The following is an 11806-nucleotide window of genomic DNA, read 5'->3' as shown; positions in this document are numbered from 1 at the left end:
AAGTCCATAAGGTCCACAGGGAGACACTGGGTTGTAGGTGGGACCTGGAGAACTGGACACCAACAGCAAAGCTTTTCAATCCCAGGATGCTCCGTTCCTTCCCCCTATACCCCGCCCACAGCCTGAGGGCACTTCAGTTTCGTTGGTATCTGGCAGGAGCTGGATCACCATTATAACGGGTCTGCATTAAGCAGGCCAAACTTTTATTTTATGATTTTATTTATTTTCTATTTTTGCTATAACGGGCGAGCAGCACCAGCCTTTCCCTCGGATGTCTGTGCTGTCGCCCCATCACCCCTCCGCGGCTAAAGAAACCTCTGATCACTTCAGTGGCCAGCATTCCCAGTGATGCAGTGCTCAGGTGATGTCATGACGTCACCCGCGAAGTGAGGAGCCTACGCGCCTGCTGGATCTAGTTAGATCCAGTCAGTGGCAGCGGGAGCCCTGATAGCGTGGAGCCAGCAATACAATGAGGTAAGTACTGGGGGCACAACTACAGAGGGCATTCAGAAATGACTGAAAACAAGGATTGTCAAAAGTCCCACTAATAAAAAAAAATTATAGCAAAGTAAAAAGGTAAATAAAAAAAAATTTATATTGGGAATATTATGTAAATTGTGTATTTTCAATGTGCTGGGCTTGCCCCCAGCGTGACTATAAACGGGGGTGGGACACAAGGTCATACTCTTGCAAATGCCATACCAAAGGCGTGCACACAAATGGGGCGTGGCATAGTGACAGCTAGACCACTCCCCATTTTTGTGCGAGCATGCTATCTGCTCTTTCACTTGACTACAGATATTATTGGGCTCTTTGCCTCTGACTGGTTGGACACCCCTGCATTAGTGGGATGAAAGGATTGAGACCTGTGCTTTGGCAAGATTATACAGATATACACTGGCTGTATTATGCATTTTATTTAAATTATTCCAAATTATTCTGGACACAAAATAGACATTCATAAATACTTATACTTTTGTTTTTCTTATTCAACTTGTATTTAGGCTTAAACATTGGTTGAATGACTTTTTTACTGTGTTGTCCTGTTCAGCAGATAATTTTGTTTAGAGAGAGATGGCAATGCAGCAGACTTTCTGCACATAGGGCAACCTCTCAGCTCCTCCAACTGTATCAATCTCTATTTCTAATGGGCACATCTACCAGTCCATTGGGTCTAAACAGGGTTCACTCCCTGGCTTTCATTTTGCCATCTAGATATGACTGCACTTACAGGTTTTGATACGTTTTAAAAACAATTTGGTGGTGGGGACTGCAACAATTGTAACCCGGAGAGTCTGACAGTGGTAAAGTGGGACACTTGCAGGGGTGCTACAGGTTGGTGGTCCAGGACCAGATCAAATTTATGTTCCATGGGACAGGTAAAACTAGAGCTAGTGGCAGCCAATCATAAAATATGTGGACAAACAGGATTGCACCCCTGCCCACCACCACATAACTGAACCCGCTGTAAGGGTGACTTTTAAGTACAATTTATTTAAGAATTTTTGCAGAATTTCTCAATTGAATAAAAGTCAAGTTTCACCCTTTGGCGCAGCCAAACAATGTCTCTTTACACTTCCAAAAAAAGAACCACAATGAAGTCCTCCGCCTGTAAATCTTCTTATGCTTATTTCTCCAATATCAATATGTATAAAATTCCATTTCCTTTGTATTGATATCTCAAAAAGAGAAACCAAACATAGTGCAATACTGATAGTAAAACTATGAAAGAGCTGATCTACATTTGAAGTTGGAGTCTCCTATGATGTAACAGATTGGGAATACTACACGTTTTTTATTCATTTGAAACGTGAGTGTTTCTTTGTTATCACAAGTACAAGTGTCTTTTTACTATCAGTATTACACTATGGGCCTGATTCAGACCCGGTGCAAGCGCTGAGCGCTCGCAACCGGGTCAATGTTTGCCAACTGGGCATGCGCACGATGGAGCCGGCTCCGTCGTGTACATGCGCGAGACCCGGCTAGCGAAGGGTACTCCGTCGCTCCAGGTCTCGCACCAAAGGGGTCGAGCTGTCGATGGTGATAGCTTGCCCCGTTTGGTAGGCGTGGCCAGGGAGGTGGCTTCACAAACTGAGGCGTTCCCAAGTGAACGCCTGCTGTTTGTGGGCGGCCCCACTGACATCACCAGTGATGTCAGTGGGAGAGTTTCCGGCTGTTAGAGCCAGAAGCTCTCTGGGGCTTACGGCCACGAGACCACACCACAAGGGTCTCGTCGCAAACCCTATGGTCGTGATGGTCTTGATGATCAACCTGGTCGCTCGCTATAGCTGTGGGTGGTCACCCACAGCTATGCGAGCGGCCAGGAGGCCGCTCCAAAAAACGCCCTGATTCAGAGCAAACGCTCTTTCAGAGCGTCTGTCTCTGAATCGGGCCCTATGTTTGGTTTCTCTTTTTGAGATATCGATACAAAGGAATTGGAATTTTATACATATTGAAATTGGAGAAATAAGCATAAGAAGATTTACAGGAGGACTTCATTGTGGTTATTTTTTTGGAAGTGTAAAGAGACATTGTTTGACAGTGCCAAAGGGTGAAACTTGACTTTTATTCAGTTGTATGTATTTAGAGGGTGAGTGAGGAACCTCTTAAAGTCTCCTCCCAGCTGCAGTCACGGATTGCGCATATTTGGAACATTATATTATCGTAACAGAATTTCTCAATAACAAACTTTTGGCCTAGGGACGGTTGCAGTGAACAAAATGCTCATACTCCAGCGTGCTGTGATTCAAGAAGGTTTGGGCACCACTGGTCCATGAGAATTCCTGCTGACACTTTATTTTTGAAGCAACAAATACATGTGGTAGCTGAGGTTGTACGCTGCTCATTAAGGGGCATCTACAGTGACAATTTAGCCCATGCTTGCCGACATTTTTGCAGCAAGCGAGGGAGCATGGGCAGGTATATTACCCGGCAATAAGGCGGTGGCCACACAATCGCGTCATTTTGGCCCTGCCACCGCTACATAATGCTGAGATTACTGGGGGTCTTGTCTTGGAATTGTGGGGGGGAGGGGAGGCGTCACCGGCCAGCCTACTTCTCTGGGGGCCGGGAGGCTCCTGGCCGAATCGGGGGAGTAGGCATGTATGATTTAGCCCATGTAATAATTATTAACGATGTATATTGCATCAATGAAAAATTATCCGGGCAATGTATCAGAAAACTCCTGCAGGGACAGGGTGCCTGTCCCCGCAAAGTGTCAAAAATAATGTGCGCTCGCTTATGTGATCACATTACAAGTGGCACCTAATTGGGAACAAGCTTGTCTGCGCTTGGTACATTGTAGAATTTAGCTATGGGGCTATTTTTGGAACAGGAAACAGGAATTGTAAATAATTTATTTTTGCCGACATAATGCAAACACAGCTGGTTTTATTCTTAAGATTTCCCACAAAATAGTGTTAATAAATCAAAGGGGGCTGGGTTTCACAGAAACCAGCCTAACCTGGATGGTGCTTATGCTGTCCCGATTTTCAGATCTAAGCGTGTGGAGGTGAGCTTCTTCCTGTGCTATATGGAAAAATATAAAGTAACTGACTCCAAAAACATCCGTGCGTTTGTGTGTCTCGACTGTCACCTATAATAATTATAATAGTGAATCCTTTTGACGAAGTTCCCAAATCAAAGATGGCGGCGTGGGGGGCCTGCTGTTTGTGTATTTGCCAGTAACTAAGATGGCAGAGAGTACTTCCGGTCGGTGCTGATGTTCTGATCACCGTATGTGCTGTGTGATCGGGTTACCAGCATAGCCCGGCTATGGCGTCTTCTCTGAGCGGGATGTTCTCTAGTCAGCCGCCCGGTCCCCCGCCTCCCATTCAGCCTGGGCCCGGTCTTATGTCTACTCCCCCCGGGGGGAAGAACCCCAACAGCACGCTGGTGGATGAGCTGGAGTCCTCCTTCGAGGTACGGTGAACATTCCTGTCTATATACCAGGGTAGTGTCTAAATCCCCTTCACGGAGAGGACCGTCTACCTATGTACCAGTGGTAGTGCCTGGCATGCTGGGAGTTATAATTCCACACCAGCAGGAGGGGATTAGGGTACCCTTATTACGGTCACTCTGTATAGCATATTTCAATAAAGTAATGTTCTTTGTGCTATATAACATAATAACCTCCGTACACTTTATAACCCTTTTGCACTGACCTAAAAATCCCAGGTTGATGCGCATCAACCCGGGATTTTTGTCTGTGTAAATGGATCCGCCGGGGTCCAGGGAACCAGGGATCCAACTCTGGTACTTTGCTGGGTTGGTCACCTGCAGTGTAAACAGCGCGATCCAATGCACGATGACACGGATCATACCACATGCCGCCAGATTGGATGGCTTCAGCGACGCTTGGAGATTACATAATCTCCAAGTGTCCACTGCAACACTGGAAGAGTCGGGTCACTGCAGACCCGGCTTCGGTGTGAACGGCGCCACTCGGGAATATCCTAGGTCGGCGCCGCAGTAGGAAAGGGGTAAGTTCCGGATTTGGTCTGGATTGGAACCCTGTTCAAACCCCCTGGGAAGACCCAGAACTTTGGTTTGAAAGTGGTATGAGATTCATATTGTGTATATAAAAATGTCTCATGCTGGATAACAGCTTTTGCGTACCTCTGCTATTGGCTGCCTAAGTGGAGACCTCTCCCTTTATAAAGCAGTCTGCCCCTATAGCTTTCCATGGAGTCCTCCTTGCTATCAGGGTGCCAATCCAGCGTTGCATAACACATGCAGGTGACCTCTTGTACGGCTGCCCTTACTATCACGTTGTGCCTTCTGTGGCCCTATATATCCAGGGACAAATGCAGGATTTTTAGGTGGGGGGGGTTTCCATATTTCAAATATATATTGCTCCTCTGGGAGGACTGTGAATGTGGCGCGCTGCCCGGCCACTGCTGGTTCAGCTGTTAGCGCTTCTACGTCAGGTGATATGAAAGCACCTGACGCAGAAGCGCTGACAGCTGAACGGGCAGCTCCGATCATGGGTAGCCCGCGGATTGTGGATAGACGGGGACAAGGCTGTGTCAGTCTCTGGGGAAAAAAAATTAAAATTTGGTTGGTCATGGGGGGTTTCTGGGTACTTAGAAACCCCCTCTGCGTGCGCTAGTGATATCGCTTGTGTAAACATCTCTACTATCATTTGATTTAAAAATAAATAAATAAAAAATAGCAGTTGAGGGCCATAATTGTTTGACTAAAGTGAAATATATTATTCTGGGCTTAAATATCTATATGTAATTTATCCTTTCTCTCGTAGGCGTGCTTTGCTTCACTTGTCAGCCAGGACTATGTGAACGGTACAGATCAGGAGGAAATTCGCACAGGTAATATCTACTTAAAATGTTAGAGCAGTGGTTCCCAATTTTTTTTTGAATCATGGCGCCCTAGTGCATCAGCATTGTTTTCACGGTACCCCTAAGCCAAAAGTTTGTTATTGAGAAATTCAGAAAAAAATGTAGTGAAGTGGTACACTGAAGTAAATTGTGCTTACCGGTCATCCTTCGGTCTGATTATATGGTGGTGTACAGGTTTGTGCACATATTTACATTACATTGACCATAAAGAATTTGATTTGGTCCTGGACCACCAACCTGAGGTACCCCTGCAAGTGTCCTGAGGTACCCCAGGGTGCCACGGCGCACAGTTTGGGAACCACTGTGATAGAGCATTGTTTGCATGAGAAAGATGGTTCCCCATGTTGGTCACTGCTTGAGCCATGACTAGTAATGCTTGCCAGCCAGCCACTTTATTTAAAAAATAGCTCAAAACATCTACATTCTGTGTATGATGAATATAACAAAAGCACAGGTTTGGCCAGGCTGAGCACAAGTCAGCTGGGGAGGACATAAGCCTCGGTCTATGCCCTTGCAGTGGAGATTTGCATGTACGTAGAATACTTGGGAACTCTCTGAACCATTTTGGAGAAATTTGGCTAACGTAAGGTTACACTAACCAAAAGGAGATTTCTAATTATGTACATAAAAGGGTAAATTATTATGTACATACATACAACCTATATTATCATTGACACCCTCCTAATCTCTCTGCATCTGTCAATCATTTTATTTGTGTTTGCAGACAACTGCTAAACAACATTGACACCTTCATCTTTATGAGTATGTGGCTTGTCTATAGCTTGAATTAAGCACATTTTATGTTACAATCACATTGTATGTCTTTTTATATTGTGTATTAAAGACTATTTACACTCTAAATTCTTTTGAGGAGGACCTCTGTTCCCGTCTATGCCATGGTATTGGCTCCTGTGTTGTACAGCGTTGTATAATATATTGGTGCTATACAAATAATGGCTGATATTGGTAATATGACTTTGTGCATGCGATCTGATACTGCAGTGTCATTAGTGCAAGTAGTTTAATCATTTTATTATCTTTTATCTAGAAAGAGCCAACATATTCCGCAGCGCTGTACAATGGGAAGGTAAACTTACATTGCTTACAATTCATTATTACAATACACAACATAACTGGAGACCTGGAATTAGGGTACCGCCTGCTAGAGCTGTCAGTCTAATAATAAAATGCAAAGTGCAGAATGATCTGGTGATGGATACCGTGATGGCTTCTTCCACTAACTTTCCTTTTGCAGGTTCTCAAAAGTTGAAGTGTCCACAACAAGTCCTGGAAATCCCAAGTAATGCAATGGAAAAGGGTCCAGGGCACTTGTGTCTTAAATTACTGGAGATATTGCTAATAACTTCCGTTTTGACCTGTCTTTTATACAGATAACCAGACCGAATGAGAAAAGACAACAGCTAGCAGTATCACACTGCTTAAGCATACAATAACTGATCATTACATGTAACAGTAGATGGCAGCAGCACTACATAGCAAAAGTTATTACAACCGGTTATTAGACAGTCTTTAAGGTAGAATTCAGGAGTCAGTAAATAAAATGTATGAACCAGCAGGATGTTTTAAAAAACCAGAGATGATGTGAACATATTAATAGTAAGGATTCGCAAACTTCAGACACCATGGAGTAATTATTTTAGGTGCATTGGCTCCCTCTGGCTTCTGTGATTTCTGCAGCCCTGATATGTGGTTTAATATGTTACTACAGGGTTTCCCAAACTCAGTCCTTAAGGCACCCATAAGGTGCGTACACACTGGGCGATAAAGTGGACGACTGAACGATAACGATATCGTTATCGTTCAGTCGGTCACTATATCCATTTTTTAACACCAAAACGATAGCGATGATGCACGTTCCTGTGGGTCGTTCGTCATTGTCGTTCATCGAGCAAACATGCAGGCCAACCTGACGATATCGTCAGGTTGCTGCATGTTGGTGAATGGGGGAGAGAGCCCGGCACTGAATGATATCGTTAATAAAATCGTTCAACGGGTGTGCTCAATGTCATGAACAACATTGAGCACACCCTGCCAGGGACACACTACACGATATCGCTCAGGGAGTATATCGTCTAGTGTGTATTCTCCTTAACAGTCTAGGTTTTAAGGATATCCATGCTTGTGCACAGAGGGTAAAATCGAAGCGAGTGAGGTGCTAATTAAGTCACCTGTGCTTAAGCATGGATATCCTTAAGTCCTGGACTATTAGGAGGCCTTAATAACAGAGTTTGAGGACCACTGTGCTAATACATATACGCCAGATATTAAGTAAGTAATTTACTAAGTCGTCTCATGAATGCTGAGGGATACAGAAACCGAACACGTTTAGGCAGCAGATATGGGCAGGGTTTCATGATCCCAGATGCATAAGCATGAGGGAAACGGACACAAAACAGCTTTATGTTTTTGAATGTGTAAAAATGTTTGTAATGTCACTTTGTGTTTGTAAATATAACTATTATTGTTTGCTGGCTGTAGTGAAATAACCAGTTAAATTGCCTTGTTATTCCAGATTCACATTCCTTTTGTCCTCTCTCCTTCAGGTGTTGAACAGTGTATTCAGAAGTTTCTGGATGTTGCCAGACAAACAGAATGTTTCTTTTTGCAGAAAAGGTTACAGCTGTCTGTGCAAAAGCCTGAGCAAGTTATTAAAGAGGTAAATATTTTGAACCATTTGTGGACTAAATGTTTCATCCACAGGCCAGTCTGTTACACCTAGCAGTCAGCAGGATCCTGTAAGAGGCCGGGCAATATGAGCGATATTAATTGAAGTAACTTCCAAATGTTGGGAGCATTATCTCTTGAAACGTATCCCCTCCATGACTGTCTCAAATGCATTAATCCCATTTTTCCATTTTTATTTTCTGATTTATAGCTGAAGAATTGAAATGTGGAGTTTCTGATGTGTAGTGCACCATTTGTGTGATCCAATGGGTCCCTAAAACCTTCACTGTTAATGCACTATACTACCAAATGTACAGTCAGGTGCATAAATATTGGGACATTGACAGAATTTTCATATTTTGGCCTCTATTCACCACCACAATGGCTTTGAAATGAAACAAACCAGATGTGCTTTAACTGCAGACTTTCAGATTTAATTTGAGGGTAATTACATCCAAATCAGGTGAACGGTGTAGGAATTACAACGGTTTCTATATGTGCCTCCCACTTTTTACGGGGCCAAAAGTAAAGGGACAAACTAAACAATCCTAAATCAAACTTTCACTTTTTAATACTTTGTAGCAAATCCTTTGCAGGCAATTACAGCCTGAAGTCTGGAACGCATAGACATCACCAGACGCTGGGTTTCATCCCTGGTGATGCTCTGCCAGGCCTCTACTGCAAATGTCTTCAGTTCCTGCTAGTTCTTGCGGCATTTTCCCTTCAGTTTTGTCTTCATCAAGTGAAATGGATGCTCAATCGGATACAGGTCAGGGGATTGACTTGGCCATTGCATAACATTCCACTTTTTAGCCTTAAACTCTTTGGTTGCTTTTGCAGTATGCTTCGGGAGATTGTCCATCTGCAATGTGAAGCGCCGTCCAATGAGTTCTGAAGCATTTGACTGAATATGAACATGTAATATTGCCTGAAACACTTCAGAATTAATTCTGCTGCTTTTGTCAGCAGTCACATCAATAAATACAAGGGAACCAGTTCCATTGGCAGCCATACATGCCCACACCATGACACTACCACCACCATGCTTAACTGATGAGGTGGTATGTTTTGGATCATGAGCAGTTCCTTTCCTTCTCCATACTCTTCTCTTCCCATCACTCTGGTACAAGTTGATCTTTGTCTCATCTGTCCATAGGATGGTGTTCCAGAACTGTAATGGCTTTTTTATGTTGTTTGGCAAACTCTAATCTGGTCTTCCTGTTTTTGTGGCTCACCAATGGTTTGCATCTTGTGGTGAACCCTCTATATTCACTCTTGTGAAGTCTGCTCTTGATTGTCGACTTTGACACATATACACCTACCTCCTGGAGAGTGTTCTTGATTTGGCCAACTGTTGTGAAGGGGTTTTTCTTCACCAGCGAAATAATTCTTCTGTCATCCACCACAGTTGTTTTCCGTGGTCTTCCGGGTCTTTTGGTGTTGCTGAGCTCTCCGGTGCGTTTTCTTTTTAAGAATGTTCCAAACAGTTGATTTGGCCACACCTAATGTTTTTGCAATCTCTCTGATGGGTTTGTTTTCATTTTTCAGCCTAATGATGGCTTGCTTCACTGATAGTGACAGCTCTTTGGATCTCATATTGAGAGTCGACAGCAACTGATTCCAAATGCAAATGTTACACCTAGAATCAACTTCAGACCTTTTACCTGCTTAATTGATAATGAAATAACAAGGGAATAGCACACACCTGTCCATGAAATAGCTTTTGAGTTGATAGTCCCATTACTTGTGGCCCCTTAAAAAGTGGGAGGCACATATAGAAACCGTTGTAATTCCTACACCGTTCACCTGATTTGGATGTAATTACCTTCTAATGAAATCTGAAAGCCTGCAGTTAAAGCACATCTTGTTTGTTTCATTTCAAAGCCGTTGTGAATAGAGGCCAAAGTATGAAAATTCTGTCAATGTCCCAATATTTATGGACCTGACTGTATGTTCTGAATCAGACATTAGTGGTGCCTGTGCCCCCCCCCCCCCCTTCCTACCCAACCCACCAATGAGCTGTCCAGTGCATGTGAATTAGAAGCTCACAGGGGCCTCGTAGACCCAACTGTCTATTTGTATCAGACAGATCGTAGCACTGTTGGATCACTTCACTGAACCCAGTGGACTCTGCACAAGTAAAACTCAACATTTTAGCTGATCTTCTCCAAATAGTAAATTACATTTCGGGTGCCGTTCTTTAATGATTTACCAGAAATAATAGACTTTTTTTTCAGGCTTTTTTTTTTTTTTTGAGCACTTTCTGCTTATCAAGATATAACGGCTGTGTCCGAAAGTGCTATAAAACAGTGGGATTCAATAATTCGTCTTCTGGAATAATTGTGGGTTTAGGGTAGGGAATTTTTTCAGGATTGATGTAACCTGTTTGGTACTGCCAGGCTTTGGCCACCATCTGCACACTGTGGAGGAATCCTATTAAGGGCTGTGTTAATATTTAAGATGTTGTAGCCTAGTCATTAAGTAGGGATTGGTACATCATGAACATTAGGCAGTGCCTCTGTTGGATCACTGGTTGCTAACATATCGATATGCTGAAAAATTAATGGCTTCAATGTGTACAGATGTGTGCTAATGCATCTTTGCTGCAGTCGCGCTAAAAAGCCCCTCTCGGTGCTTCAGGTACCATGAGACTCTGCTAGCGCTGGGTGTCTTTTTTTGCGTCCTCCTTTGACAAAAATGCGTCTAAGTCGCAATGCAATGAGACTAGGACGCACCAGCTGACTAATTTGATATGCGACACTTGTATATCTGTGTCCACCTGAGTCCCTCAATCTATATACGTAGTGCTACAATGTAGCGGACGCAGCTTTTTTTTTCCCGTTGTGGCTCATATATAGACTCGGGTGCACACAAATATAAAAGTGTTGCATATCAAATTAATCAGATCAGTCTGCTGGTGCGTCCTAGTCGCATGGCATTGTGACTTGGATGCATTTTTGGCAACAAAGAACCCCCAGTGCTAGCAGAGTAGCACGGGACCAGGCAAGTCGCGCTGCGTGCTGTATTGAGGCTAGATGTAGGGCACTTCTGTAGGTGACTGGTCTACGTAAGGGGAAACTCTAGCATTTAATCACTAGGTCTTATCTGCTGCCTCCATTATATAGCAGGACTCTTGGTTAAAGGTTGGACAACTTGTTATTGGATGCTGGATTTCTCCTTTATGCCAAAACATAAAATGCGACTATTTACCTCCTGCCTTTTTCTCTTTCTAGATCTTTGTGTGTGCATCTATGTATATAAAGAGTATTTACTGAAAGCAATGACAGACAAAAGGAGAGTGGTGGTGAATAATACTGTAGAAACAGACTTGACTTGTTGGATTAAAAAGTTTAATAAGGGAATATATGTGAGTTTCTACAGTTATCAATCTGTCTTATAACCTTTCCTTTGTTTGTGAAAGGATGTAACAGAGCTGAGAAGTGAGCTGCAGAGGAAGGAAGCGCTAATCCAGAAGCACCTAACTAAACTGCGGAGCTGGCAGCAGGTTCTAGAAGACATCAATGGTCAGCATAAGAAGACAAGTGAGATGACACAGGGACCACTCGCTTACCTGGAGCAAGCGTCAGCCAATATCCCAGCTCCAATGAAGCAGACGTGACCTGTGAATGTTCGGGCTGGTGTAGCCTATTCGTGGTGTGTGCCTGAAGGACTTGTAAAAAAAACATTTTTTTAAATTTGTTTTGTACTGTATATTGAAAACTAGAATAATAAAAATATTTTTCATTTCAGAAACAAACCTAAAA

At 43.3% G+C, this 11806-nt stretch overlaps 1 protein-coding gene across 2 annotated transcripts; it reads left to right on the top strand.

Moving 5' to 3' along the window:
* Positions 1-3660: 3660 nt before the first annotated feature.
* LOC148501335 (mediator of RNA polymerase II transcription subunit 28) lies at positions 3661-11806 on the top strand. Of its 2 annotated transcripts, XM_088450599.1 has the most exons (5): positions 3661-3921; positions 5261-5327; positions 6406-6444; positions 7922-8034; positions 11464-11806. In XM_088450599.1, the coding sequence occupies exons 1-5, from the start codon at positions 3775-3777 to the stop codon at positions 11659-11661; spliced, it is 564 nt and encodes a 187-aa protein (XP_088306725.1). In that variant the 5' UTR covers positions 3661-3774; the 3' UTR covers positions 11662-11806. The 2 variants fall into 2 exon arrangements, with proteins under 2 accessions (XP_088306725.1, XP_088306726.1); XM_088450600.1 differs by lacking the exon at positions 6406-6444 and having other exon boundaries at positions 3665-3921.

Source organism: Taudactylus pleione, unplaced genomic scaffold (assembly GCF_031769625.1).
Source record: "Taudactylus pleione unplaced genomic scaffold, aTauple2 ptg000520l, whole genome shotgun sequence".
Taxonomy (NCBI): domain Eukaryota; kingdom Metazoa; phylum Chordata; class Amphibia; order Anura; family Myobatrachidae; genus Taudactylus; species Taudactylus pleione.
Note: the sequence above shows the minus strand (reverse complement) of the source record. Positions and strands in the feature narration are given on the sequence as shown.

Coding starts and splice junctions, on each gene's coding strand:
- LOC148501335 (XM_088450599.1), top strand. CDS start 3,775: ATGGCGTCTTCTCTGAGCGGGATGTTCTCTAGTCAGCCGCCCGGTCCC. Junction 3,922..5,260: donor AGCTGGAGTCCTCCTTCGAG/GTACGGTGAACA, acceptor TTTCTCTCGTAG/GCGTGCTTTGCTTCACTTGT. Junction 6,445..7,921: donor CAGCGCTGTACAATGGGAAG/GTAAACTTACAT, acceptor TCTCTCCTTCAG/GTGTTGAACAGTGTATTCAG.